Below are 14,243 nucleotides of genomic sequence, written 5' to 3'. Positions count from 1 at the left end.
ACCTGTAATTATACATGTCTACCTATATATGAGCAATGTAACTTGTCATAATAATGAGGCATTCATACCTGTTTTTTTAACTAGTGAAACGTTTTGGTATTGTATATAATGTAAGATCTTGCCTGGGGTGTTTTTGCTTATATATGGTTACAGATTTTTTTTTTTCACATTTTCATTATATATGTTCAAGTGAATGAGTTTTTGATCTTGTGTATAGCCAGGTGAAACTGGACAGTTTTCACTAGGGGAAGGGGGTAGGAGTGTAAATCTCTGCAATAGCAGGTCATGTGAAACACATGTCATATTATTTTAGATGTCTAATGTTGTCCATTCTCTGTAGGATGTGATGTATAGATTATCTCCGACAGTGTAAATAATCTGTCTGCAGGAGGGAATACTGTGAAAATTATTTATTATTGTGGTAGGTTTATGTATATAGCGTGTTTTTAGGGTGATATATTATAAGACGCTAATTACCATCAATGACTGTTGGTGGTTATGAGTGGTGACGGCAGATACAGTTAATAGGCATGTGGGAGGATGGGTTGAAGTGTCAGCGGTAGTGTCTTAAATCCACCACTGTGCACGATATTAATTATTACCATAGGGTATATGAGGGTAGGGTGGATTGTGTTCTATGGTGGGTGTGAGCCATCAGGTTCAGACATTCCTTGTATTATAGTGTCAGCCGTTTAGCTGGCTGGATTGTGTTTATATATTTTGTCATTGAAGTTTTTAATGCTTTTACAAATGTATAAGAGATTTGTGACTGTGTATCTAAGGTGAAAGTGGATTGGCAGAGAGCATGCATAGTTCCTTTGTATAAAGGCAAAGGGGATAAAAGAGAGTGCAAAAATTATAGAGGGATAAGTCTGTTGAGTATACCTGGTAAAGTGTATGGTAGAGTTATTATTGAAAGAATTAAGAGTAAGACGGAGAATAGGATAGCAGATGAACAAGGAGGCTTTAGGAAAGGTAGGGGGTGTGTGGACCAGGTGTTTACAGTGAAACATATAAGTGAACAGTATTTAGATAAGGCTAAAGAGGTCTTTGTGGCATTTATGGATTTGGAAAAGGCATATGACAGGGTGGATAGGGGGGCAATGTGGCAGATGTTGCAGGTGTATGGTGTAGGAGGTAGGTTACTGAAAGCAGTGAAGAGTTTTTACGAGGATAGTGAGGCTCAAGTTAGAGTATGTAGGAAAGAGGGAAATTATTTCCCAGTAAAAGTAGGCCTTAGACAAGGATGTGTGATGTCACCGTGGTTGTTTAATATATTTATAGATGGGGTTGTAAGAGAAGTAAATGCGAGGGTCTTGGCAAGAGGTGTGGAGGTAAAAGATAAAGAATCACACATAAAGTGGGAGTTGTCACAGTTGCTCTTTGCTGATGACACTGTGCTCTTGGGAGATTCTGAAGAGAAGTTGCAGAGATTGGTGGATGGATTTGGTAGGGTGTGCAAAAGAAGAAAATTAAAAGTGAATACAGGAAAGAGTAAGGTTATGAGGATAAAAAGATTAGGTGATGAAAGATTGGATATCAGATTGGAGGGAGAGAGAATGGAGGAGGTGAATGTATTCAGATATTTGGGAGTGGACGTGTCAGCAGATGGGTCTATGAAAGATGAGGTGAATCATAGAATTGATGAGGGGAAAAGGGTGAGTGGTGTACTTAGGAGTCTGTAGAGACAAAGAACTTTGTCCTTGGAGGCAAAGAGGGGAATGTATGAGAGTATAGTTTTACCAACGCTCTTGTATGGGTGTGAAGCATGGGTGATGAATGTTGCAGCGAGGAGAAGGCTGGAGGCAGTGGAGATGTCATGTCTGAGGGCAATGTGTGGTGTGAATATAATGCAGAGAATTCGTAGTTTGGAAGTTAGGAGGAGGTGCGGGATTACCAAACCTGTTGTCCAGAGGGCTGAGGAAGGGTTGTTGAGGTGGTTCGGACATGTAGAGAGAATGGAGCGAAACAGTGTGACTTCAAGAGTGTATCAGTCTGTAGTGGAAGGAAGGCGGGGTAGGGGTAGGGGTCGGCCTAGGAAAGGTTGGAGGGACGGGGTAAACGAGGTTTTGTGTGCGAGGAGCTTGGACTTCCAGCAGGCATGCGTGAGCGTGTTTGATAGGAGTGAATGGAGACGAATGGTTTTTAATACTTGACGTGCTGTTGGAGTGTGAGCAAAGTAACATTTATGAAGGGGTTCAGGGAAACCGGCAGGCCGGACTTGAGTCCTGGAGATGGGAAGTACAGTGCCTGCACTCTGAAGGAGGGGTGTTAATGTTGCAGTTTAAAAACTGTAGTGTAAAGCACCCTTCTGGCAAGACAGTGATGGAGTGAATGATGGTGAAAGTTTTTCTTTTTCGGGCCACCCTGCCTTGGTGGGAATCGGCCAGTGTGATAAAAAAAAAATTACAGAGCCTAATAATAAGTGGATTTTACAATAGTTATGAAAGTCAGAAAAGGTGTGCAAATTTCAGTTTTTGTAGATGTACAATAGTGTAGTGCGTCAGTGATATATAGCATTACAATCAGAATTAAGCGCTAAACCTAGAAGGGTCATACAGTAGTACGGGTAAAAATAAAAGACAAGGCCGGCACTGCTATTCTTTCTTGTTGGAGAGTTTATTTAATCAAGTTGCCTGTTTTGACAGTATGCGTGAAATTCTTAAAATTTGTACAGTGTAAACAGAGGTATTTATCTCTCATTATATATGCCATTTATTTTTAATACTTTAAATACTGAATAAAATAATCTTGATTTTTGTGTCCTGGTGTACTGCAGGTTTAACAACACACGAATGGCTAGTCTGAAGCCTAACTAGTATAATTGTAATCTAAAAGTGTGTGTGAGAGAATGTTCTGCTTATTAAGGGGCTGTCTGCATGCACATCTAAATGTCATCCACTTCTGTGCAAACATTGCATTATGCTGAAATAAAGTATCTTAACTTACCTAGAAGATATGTTCAGTGTGGCCAGAATTAAGTGTGTGAAGGGCCAACTACACTGGTGTACATGTCATTGTCACTGCCTATTTGGTTGGTTAATTGGGTTTTAAGTAAGGCCTGGCGACTACACGAGGTCCATTAACCGAGAAATGATTGACAGTAATCAAGAATACTTTATTTTTTAAATAGGGATTAAAATAAGTTGTAAAGCATCTATACACTGATACACACCTCTCGGTGTTATATAGTCTGTTGCTGTTTATGAACGGATATTTTTTTTTTTTTTTGGCTCATGAAGGACCAGCTCAGTAGGTGGGTGTGAGTTAGACCTGGCTAGCATGGGCTAATAGGCCTACTGCGCTGTTCATTCAAGTGTTCTAAAGTTTTTCACTCATACGTACAATTGGTGGGTCAAGGGTTGAATATATCGTCACCAAGGGCAGTTATAATTGTGCTAATTATGTTGTTTAATAGGCTGATGAATATTACGGTGATTATTATGATTTATTATGATTGGTACTAGGATTATAATGATTATTATAAATATTATGATTAATTTTAGAGTATAACTGAAAATTTTAACTGTGGTGACAATTCAACTCGCGGTGTCCAGCGCAGTCTGGAGGCTCTTTTGTCTGCTAATATCCAGACAGGCCACTGTAGGTCTACACGCCATCTGAGACCGGGGCAGAGGTACGAACGTGCACATGCGCATCCCGTGACGTCACACAACATTCACAGGCCTAAAAGGGATCTCCTATCTAAAGTACATGGATGATACTATATGCTATGCTATATAACACAGGGATCAGCAACTATGTTGACACCTAGAGCATAGCCACACAGACAACTGAAGATGTGGGTGGAACAGAACAGGAGGGAAAAAAAGTGGACGCAGTGATTGAATCAGGGAAATGGCAAAGGAGGATGGGAACGACTTGGGACAGTATCAGAATAGGGTGAGCTATTTAGAAATGTTGGGAAGAGTCATCACATGTAGGAAAAAGGAATTTAAATTTTGTAACGAGGCTATATAAACTTCGTAATGGCACCTTTACAGGCAAGACATGTAACAGGCTTTAATACAGAACAGAAAACAAAACCAGTCATATAATTTATGTCACCTCGTGTGTAAGGCTCACTTTAGTAAATTTACAAACATGCGCAACACCTGGGTGTATTTTTGAATTTCACCCAACCAGTGGCATTATCAGTTCAGTCTAGAGCTTATTAACTGTGGATAGTAGATGAGGTAATATCCCTCAGCCTTGTTGAAATTGTGGACAGATGAGGTAATCAGTCTCCTGCTTTAAAGGTGTTCACTACCTTCATCTTAAATCTGTTTAAACTGATAAAACGACTGTGGCGAAAAGATAGGTATCTAGATGTTGCACATGTATTATTCAACAATGTTGGTATTGCATACCATTAATATTAAAGAGCTTGCTGTACCAGTTTCTAAAAAGAAATAATTACGCTGCGAGGCAACGAGTTATGTAGGAAAGCTGTGGCAACCCGTGGAGAGCAATAATGGATATTAACCTTGGTAATAATAAGACACGTGAAACACTTGTGTAGCTTTATTGTTGAAACTTTAATGAATGTGTTTTATTGCACAGGTGTTGTGGGAATTTATTGAGTTCAAGAAATCCCACAAAGCCATTGTAACAAGCAGTAGAGGCTTTTAGAATCCACGCTGACAAACAGCGGAAATCACGAGTCAGCACATAAGTGATATATTTACACAGATTTGATAGATTACAGGTTTTAGGTAGAATTAGAGTTAATAATAAATTAAAAAAGTAGGGAAAATTAGATACGTAGACACCTAGCGGTCCTCCGGTAAACTAGGGAGGGGGGGGGATAGGATGCTGGTAGCCATCTTTTTGACAAGGAATTGAGAGCACTTTCAAGTTTCTGTCTCTCTGAGTCCCCCACAGTTTCCCAACGCTACCTGGTAGTTAACAACGTGCTTCAAAGGCCTTACAACGAATCGTGTTAACTAGTCTTTGCACCAGAGCCCTTGGTAATACTGTATTTTAACCCCCTAGTCACAGTGGCCACTAAATATGGGGTAAGGGAATCAGGGATAGTTATCTTGCGATTAATAAGCGTGTCCATGACCAACGATCAAGTAATTTGTAATTTATATTTACTACAGTTTATAGTTTTTACTCCCGAAAGTGTTGTACAAGCCACCATTCGTCTCTCGACCACTGGGAAGAGAGGACGCTTCTTGAGTCTCCCTACACGCCACCTGGTGGTGACTGCTTGACTTAGGCACCAACATGGCGGATTGTATCAGCCGGAGAGTGAATACTGTCTGTATTGAATTAGTTCGAGGAACGTTAAACAGTGCGACAATGCATGTACTGTTATCGGCCATAATTAGGGACGTCTACGGGATACCGAACGATGAATTGTACGGTGTCGCCCTTAATGGAATGACAAGGGTTTTTGTGAAGTTTACAAGAGCTGGCTTTTACACCAGGATTGTGGATGAATTTCAGGAAAGGAGGATGAGTGTGAACTCAACAGTAGAGGTGTGTCTACATGATGTTTCAAAATATTACACGTGGGTAAAGGTACGTAATGTACCCTTCGAGGCAACGTCCTATGGCATTCAGGAAGCCTTCAGCAATTATGGAACTGTTCATACGGCTAGTATGGGGGTGTGGAGGGACGGGCCATTTGAAGGGCTGCCCGAGGGGTCCTGCACCCTGAAGATGTCATTGAGGCAGCCAGTACCCTCGTATGTTACGCTGACAGGCTATAGGACACAGGTATTTGTCCACTATGCAGGGCAGAGGAAAACTTGCCGATTATGTGATTCTTACGAGCATATGGCGGCGCAGTGTCCTCGAAGGTAAGCCCCTAGGATGGCATTATCATGGATGGTGGAACAGCAACCGTGCAACGTGGATGTGGAGTTGGGGGTTGCGGATGGACAGAAGACGAATCTCTGGAGTGAGGAGGTGGACAAGGTAGAAGAGGTGATGGGGACGTGTGTTACCCTCCCGGAGGTGACAGGGGAGAGGCCCCCATCGCCTGAGGAAAGGGTGGACGTGGAAGAGTCTACCCAGGAGAGGATGTTGGAAGCAGTGCTGCAGGAGTTCTTGGACGAGCCAGAGGCTGGGGAGGATGGACCCGAGAAGTTAAGTGAGGTGCAGCTGATGGATGAGCAGCAGGGACAGGTGGAGGGTTCGAGGACTGACAGAGAGGACAGGGAAGTGGTGGTGGAAGTCCATCAGGAGGACTCGCAGGAGGTAGATCTGTGTGTGAGTGAGAGCTCACGCAAACGGACTGCGGGTGCCTTGGACCTCGAGGTTTTAACACCTGGGCAGAGACCTGGGAAGAAGTCATGGGTAGCTGTGGGGGAGAAGGCAAGCAGGGGAGGGGGTGTACCGGGGAAGCTCAGTGGGGGAGGGCAAGGAGGGGTTGGTGGACAGGTTAGGAAAAATTATAAAAATGGTACAGGTACTATGAAAGGTGAATTGAGTAAGACACAGCGGCATAGGGGTAAGCCGCCTTTTCTGGGAAGTTCAAGTGTGTCACAATAAATGTAAATGGTCTTAAATCTGAGGTAAAAAGGGTTTGGTTAGAATGGTTTTTACAAAGGTTTGATGTAGATGTATGTTTTTTGCAGGAGCATAACCATAGGTTAGGGTGTGAATTGCATTTGCGGGGTTATAACTATTTGTCAGTAATGCTTTGCAATTAAAAGGAGGGGTGGCAGTAGCTGTAAAGGAGACCAGCCCATTGCGTGTCATGGGTTGGGAGGAGGGAGGAGGGTCGTAAGGGTAGATGGGCACTGGGGGGTGGGGAAAGTATGTTTCATTGGTGTTTATATGCCGGCATGCAACAATGTTAGAGTGAAAGTTGATTTTGTTAGTGATGTTTTGATGTATTATTTGCGGGGTTTACCTTCCATAACTGTACTTGGGGGTGATTGGAACTGTGTGATTAGGATTGGGGATGTCTTACCGAGGGGGGCGGGATGTGTCTTGGGTGCTCTAAGGGATGTAGGAGTTGTAGATGTGGTGGGGAGGGGGAAGTATGGGGTGGAGCACACGTTCATTCGTGGGAATTATGAGGCGAGGTTAGATAGGATATATGTGATGCAGGGGATTGGTGTGGAGAGAGTGAGGGCTTTCGATGTCGGTTTTTCGGATCACTGGGCGGTGATAGCTGATCTGCGGGTGGATGGTACAGTACGCATATATGCTGGGTATTGGAAATTGAATGTGAGGCTTCTGCAGGATGGGGATGAAGGCTCTTCCTTTGAGGAATGGTGGAGACATTTCTGGGATGGTAGGGATGGTGAGATGGATTTGCTTGACTGGTGGGAGATGTGGGCTAAGACAGGAATCGCAGAGTTTTTCAGGATACGTGGAAGGGAACAGGCACGGTGGCGGTATGATTTACAAAACTACCTGGAGGGACAGCTGAATGCTGTTTATGATGGGGGGGGGTAGGGAAGGTATGTGAGGGGATGTGGATGGTTTAAGGAGTAGGATTGAAGAGTTACTTAATGAAAGGTTTAACGCGATTAGAGTTAGGGCAGGGTTAGAGGAGGTGTTAAAGGGTGATCGACCATCAGGTTATGTACTGAGAAAATTTAGGGAAAGGCAGATGGTGACTACCATAGCACATCTAGTGGTCGCTGATGGGGGGGGGTTATGTGGTGGGTCAAGGCCTTACCGATACGGATGACATTAGCGTTTATGCTGATTATTGGTTTAGGAGAAATGGAGGAGGAACACGGAAGTTGCCAGTGAGGAGGTATTTGGGGTTATGCAGAATACTATTGTATTGGGACAACAGGAACAGGAAATGCTGGAGGGTAGTATTAGTGAGAAGGAGGTGGGAGAGACGGTTTACGGGATGGGTCAGGGTAAGACGCCGGGCATTGATGGAATACTGAATGATTTTTATAGAGTTTATTGGGAATGCATTAGGTATGGTTTAGTGGAGGTCTTGAATTATATGTGGAGCAGTGGGAGGATGGGGAAGACACAGAAAACCGGGATCGTTGTGTTGGTGCCGAAGAAGGAAGGGAAAGTACTGAGTAATTATAGAGCGATATCCTTAATGTGTGGAGATTATAAAATTTATGCTAAAATTCTGGGCAATAGACTGAAGAAGGTTCTAGGATCAGTGATACATGGGGGACAGTTTGGCATCCCGGGAAGAAGTATGAGGGACGGGCATAGTCACATAAGGGATTTTATTGAGAGCTGCACCGAAGGGGGAATACTCGGTTTAGATTGGGCTAATGCGTATGATTGTGTGAATAGGGATTTCTTAAAAGTTTGTTTGGAAAAGTTGGGTTGGGGGGAGGGTGGTGAGATGGGTGCAAACCTTGTATGAGGGAGCTGTTATTAGGGTACAGGTTAATGGTAAGTTGGGGGACCCAGTACTGATGGAGAGAGGTTTGAGGCAGGGTTGTCCACTCTCTCAGTTATTGTTTGCCTGCGTACAGAATCCATTTTATGGGCTCGTGGATGAGGTGATGAATGGACAGGGGATAATGGGGGGTGAGCGGGGGGTATTGTTGGGTATGTAGATGATACTACAGTGCTGGTAATGCATGAGGAAGATCTAAGGAAAGTTGGTGGAGTCATTCAGATATTTGGGGATGCTACGGGTATGAGAGTTAATTTAATGAAGTCGAGACTATTAGAGGTGGGGGATTGGATAGGCGGGAGCTTGGGGGAGGGGTTGGGATGGTCAGTAGTGGACAGAATTAGGGTTTGTGGAGTATGGTACATGGTGGAAGTCCAGGATAGTAGGAAGATAAATTCGGAATTAGTTACGAGCAGGGTTTTGGGAAGGCTTGGAGGCTTAAGGGCTAGGGATGTAACATTACAGCAGAGAGTTTTAGTGGTCAACTCTCCGGTTTACAGTAAGGTGTGGGGAGTGGCTGAGCTGTTCCCTTTAAGAGCACAGGATATTGCGGAAATCCAGAGGAAGGTTCTAAGGTATGTGTGGGGGTTTGGGAGGGCATGGTTGCGCAAGGACGTGGTGATGACGGATGTGAGACGTGGGGGTCTTGGCCTGATGGTATTGGGTCATAGAGTAATGGCTTTATATATTAAACAAAGATATATCCGGACTGGGGGGAACCGGGGAGTCAGGGTAGGTAGGGTAATGGAGGATGCACAAAGATGGTGGTGTGGAAGGGATTTGAGGTATTGTGAAGACATGTTGAGGGTTTTATTGAATAGAACAGGTGTCCAAATTAAAGGTCAAACAGATGGTGGGTGCTGTGGTGGGTACGGGTGTCTTACAAGGGCTTGCTGTATATCCAACATATGACTGGATGAGCATATGGAGGAAGTTTGGCTTGCTTTGAATACCAGCGGGGGTACGGGAGTTAGTACATCGTTTTCTAATGGGAATTTTGGCCTCTAGGGATGTGTTGTGTAAAATGGGTCTTGTAAGAGAGGACTCATGCTTGCACTGTGGGGACACCAAAACGGCTTTTCATGCGGTATTTTTTTGTCCCTCTTTGGAGGGGGTGAGGTTATGGATGGTGAGCGTTATCAGACTTTGGGGGGGGGAATGGCCATTCCTAAGGGCTTTAATGTTGGATGTAACTGGGGTGCCGGGTGATGTGGGTAGGGCTTTAATGTATGTCATGACGGATTATTTACATGTATCTTGGGGGATGAGGGAGGTTCGGGGAGAGTTGAGAATAAAAGCGTTAGCAGCGAGATTTTATAGAACGATGTGTAGGAATAGGCAAGTCTATGGGGGCGGTGGGTAATTACCTTTTCGGAGGGTTACTGGTATCTCACTGTGGGGGGCCTCCTCCTCATGAACCCAGGGGGCGGGCAAAGGGTTGGTCTCCTACCGGGGGATGCATGAGGGTAGGTTGGTTTAGGCTCCTTTGTTGTGTGGATGGTGGGAGGGCTATGAATGAGTGGGAAGGAGATGCATGATGAATTTGGAAACCTATGGTTATGTTCACTGCATACAGGATAATCTTTTAAACATGATAACTAAATCTTGGGATCTCGGGTTTAGAGCAGAATGATGTTAATTTTGAACCCAAGTTTAACTTGATCGTTGTTCAACTTATGTTTGTGAGGTGCTGTGACCCTGCATAGTTGCTTTGTGGTAGAAAATTTTCTGCTTTTCGGTATAAAAGTTAGTGGTTGGTTACCAACAGGAATCCGGTGTTAACTACAGTTTTGGGTTGCATTTAACCCAGGTACATTTCGTTGCTGTCAACAAAATTTGAATTGTTACTTAGGCTAGCTGTGTTTATTCATGAATTCATGATCTCTGTAGTGTCAGGCTTCGTCACTTTTATGATCACATAAATGGCATCTTTCTCTATGTACCTAACCATGTATATGTGTAGTTTGTAATGACATATGAATATTATGATGAATTGTGAGGTATTGGTTAGGAGTGAGCAATTTTATTGTGCAATGTCCATAATGGGGATTGAGTAAGATTCCTCAACCGGTTTTGTTCTTTAGTGTTATTGCGGAAAAAATAAGGACGGAACACGTATGAACCTGTATGTCAATATTTTTAATTATATGACTATTGTATGTACATGATGAATTTTTATTCCCATGATAATGTTCAGTATTATATCATTGTATTCTGTACTGGTAATGGTATTGATGTCCTACGTGGGACCCAAGGCCATGTATACTTGCTGACATATTAATGTATATTGTTTTTGATGGACGCACAGTATAAGCCTGTGTAACCCTGTAATTAGGATAGGTGGTGAGAGATAAAAGGAAAAAGGGGGGGGTAGCATGCGCCTGCACGAAGTTGTAAGTGCGGTGAGTCTCTCGCCAATGAGATTATAATTATATGAAAGATTAGGAGCTAATTAATTATTTTTTATTTTATCTTTTAGACTGTTTAAAAAAAAAAGTTTTGTAGAGGTTTTTTGTTAGTCATGCGGATGTTGTAGCACTTATATGTGTCTTCATATTTTGTGATTTGAGTCACTCGTGTATGATATACAAGTATATTGTATACTGAGGGGTTATAAATACAAAAATACAAAAATTCGGGAATGAATAGCTACAGAATGTTTGGTGTATTAAATGCTAATATTACAATATAAATTGCGAGGCCAAAGCATTAGTGCACATAGAAAGTTTGTATATACAGTCATATGAGTTAAGGGCACGTAAGTAGGGTAGGATAGTAGTAATTTTTGATGTATGGTATTTGTTAATTATAAGGAATTTTTGTTTTCTTTGTAAATGTTTCATGTTTTGTGAACACGTCAATTGTGTGATATACATGTCTACTGTATCCTGTGTTTTTAAATAAAATATAAAAAAAAAAAACAAGCCACTTGTGACTGAGAGGACAGGAGTCTTGGGGGACATTGTCAACAGTCGTTGTTAGAGAGTCTCACAAAGCGGCAGATATTACACACATTCTCTTAGGTGTCTTGTTCCTCAGCATGTCTTGGTATTGTTTATAGTTAGTGTAATGAAATCTCGGTAATGGGTACCGTTAGATTATTATTATTATAATCAAAAAAGAAGCGCTAAGCCACAAGGACTATACAGCAGGGTACCGTTAGAGGGGTTTAGAAAGACGTAAGTGAACACTAGAACATGTTAGAAAACGTTTCGGCCCTGGGACCTTGGTTATGACCCCAATCAAGATCCCAGGACCGAAGCGTTTTCTAATATATACTAGTATGTCCTCACGTTTCATCTGACAATTCAGTGGTGGCGGGATCCATACGATTACCAGGGGGCTCTTCATCCAAGGAATTGTGCTTATCATCCCTTGGATTGAACACTGAGATTGCCTACTAGTTACCAGACGCCATGACTCCTACGGATTTAGCGCTTCTCCCTGATTAATAAATGGGGATGCTAATGAAAGTTTTGTGTTATTTACAAATTTAAAAACTTACAACCTTATTTCTACAGAAAATATTTCATACCCTCTTGATTGTATCTATTCAAGGATGTGTCTTGATCTCAAGAACTTAAGTTACCCTCCCCTTCCCCTGATCAAACCACATCACCTCCCATTCTCCAAGCGTATCTGACCCTGACGGGTTTAAGGCTTCATCGTTAAAATAACGATGACTTGTATGCGACACTGGTGCGCAGGAAAGTGTAATTTAAAAGCGTGTTTTCGATACACACGATGCAAATCTTAACTAGCAAAAAATTAAACGGTGATGTGCTAGTGAGTCGTTAGTACTGATTATCTCTCTCTCTCTCTCTCTCTCTCTCTCTCTCTCTCTCTCTCTCTCTCTCTAGATTCACTCAGGAGAAAATATTAACTCCAATCAAGTGAAAAAAAAAAATATAATTTTTTTTTCGTAAATTTTGCAGGCTTTACAATCCTACAGTTAGTATATACCTTATCAGGAATAACAAGTGGGTGGGTAGGAATTGTTGGCTTAGGGAAGAACCTACCTAGTTTGGGCTAGTAGATCTACTTAAGTATTCCTCCATTCTTATGCAAGCATAGTATACTACTTATAGCAGGGGTTCTTAACCTTTTCACAATTACAGACCACCAGTGGATTGCCCAATATGTGCCCATACCCCCTTCACCAGAATGTCAAAATCATCACCACCATCACCAGTTTGATTTCCAAAGATGTCAGTATCTTGATTTTACTTTACATATGGAGAATTAGGAACGGAACAGCTGATAGTATATTCTAATGTAAAAATTTTTGTTTAAATTGTTGAGAGATCGAGTCCCATACCCTTGTTATTTGATTCTCATACCCAAAGGGGTATGAATACCCCTGTTAAGAGCCCCTGACTTATAGTATGGAGGGTAGTGGTGTAAGTGGCACTGTACTCATCCACACGACACTACTTGTACACAAAACAGTTACTGTAGTCATGCACAGGACATGCTCTGTATTCATACACAGGATAGCCTGGATTACTGTATTCATACACAGGATAGCCTGGATTACTGTATTCATACACAGGATAGCCTGGATTACTGTATTCATACACAGGATAGCCTGGATTACTGTATTCATATACAAGACTGTTACTGTACTACCTGGGGTCAGCGCCTCCGCAGCCCAGTCCTTGACCAGGTCTCCCAGTGGGTCAGGGCCTGATCAACCAGGTTGTTATTGCTGACCGGACGTAGTCCAGAGTACAAACCACAGCCCGGCTGGCCGGGTGCTAACTTTAGGTATCTATTCAGCTCCCTCTTGAAGGCAGCCAGGGGTCTATTGGTAATTTCCCTATGCCTGGTGGGAGGCTGTTGAACAGTCTTGGGCCCCGTACACGTATTGCTCTCTCTTAGTGTACTAATGGCGTGTAAAAGACGAAATCAAAAGTACACATGTTTTTCAAGTCGTGAATTATCTTTCTAAACGAAGTTCAAACAGTAATTATGCAAACAAAAATAATAAACGAAGCAGATGATGAGAGGAAGACGGTTGTTACTCATCACAGCTGCTGCTGCTGGCTACCTAGTCACTATATTTACTTAGCTTGTTTTTCCCAACTTTATCATTTTCCAGTTTCTCCTCTTCATATTCATATTCATCGTCTGTTTTTATCCTCTTGTCTGGCCAGCTCACTGTTTGAGGATCATCTTTACTCTTCTCTTCAACTGCCCTTTCTTCTTTCTCTCGCACATCTTCACGTTCCTGAAGTTTAATATAAGTTAGATAACTGCAAAACGAAGAATAAAGAGTGCGCGTGTGTATGTGCTCACGCGAGGTGTTCACGCACTCTTCCAACCTGACTCATTACCTTGCTAATATGTTCATATACAACTTTCTTCTATAACACCTCTTCCAAGACTCCTTCAGTAGCTTTGGCATTTCTCTTTCGAGTCTTCCAAAAAGAGTCACCGGCAAACAAGTGTGTTAACTACTACTTTACATCACGCCTATCAACTACACTCACTTTAAATTTCAGATCCACTTATAAAGACGTTAAACAAGTATGGGTGACATAGCATCATGGTGACATTCTACATTCGTATGTCCCACTTTAATGAAAAAGTAATCCCTTTCTCATACACACCCGAAATTAAGCCTTTCGCAGTATATACAAATTCATTACATCTATCATGAGCTTTCTAATGGTTCAGTACAATTGCAATCCCAGTCAAATTAATCATCTATTCACCTTACCGTCTGCCTTTCCAAATGTAGAAAAGTAACAATCCTATCTTCACCTCTCATAATCCATCTGCTCATGCAATCATACTTGTTGCCTCTCCCGGCACTTATTTCCTTGTAAGTCTTACATTGTCTCCTACTTCCTTTCCGCTTCTAGAAAGATTTATGCAAGCTCTCTGCCAC

The 14,243-nt window shown here is 42.4% G+C and overlaps 1 protein-coding gene and 1 long non-coding RNA gene across 4 annotated transcripts in view; one reads left to right on the top strand and one right to left on the bottom strand.

The window, feature by feature from the left end:
* Window positions 1-14,243, top strand: part of LOC138853723 (uncharacterized) — a 78,429-nt gene that overhangs the window by 5,272 nt on the left and 58,914 nt on the right. The gene's annotated exons all lie outside the window — the stretch shown is intronic.
* The window catches only part of LOC128692990 (golgin subfamily A member 6-like protein 7), a 35,872-nt gene continuing 26,138 nt past the window's right edge, over window positions 4,510-14,243 (bottom strand). For both annotated transcript variants that reach the window (XM_053782421.2, XM_053782422.2), the window contains one exon: window positions 4,510-13,580. In XM_053782421.2, coding sequence (XP_053638396.1) covers window positions 13,401-13,580 — 180 coding nt within the window. In that variant the 3' untranslated portion in view covers window positions 4,510-13,400. The remainder of the gene's footprint in view (window positions 13,581-14,243) is intronic.

This window comes from Cherax quadricarinatus, chromosome 38 (assembly GCF_038502225.1).
Source record: "Cherax quadricarinatus isolate ZL_2023a chromosome 38, ASM3850222v1, whole genome shotgun sequence".
NCBI lineage: Eukaryota > Metazoa > Arthropoda > Malacostraca > Decapoda > Parastacidae > Cherax > Cherax quadricarinatus.
Note: the sequence above shows the minus strand (reverse complement) of the source record. Positions and strands in the feature narration are given on the sequence as shown.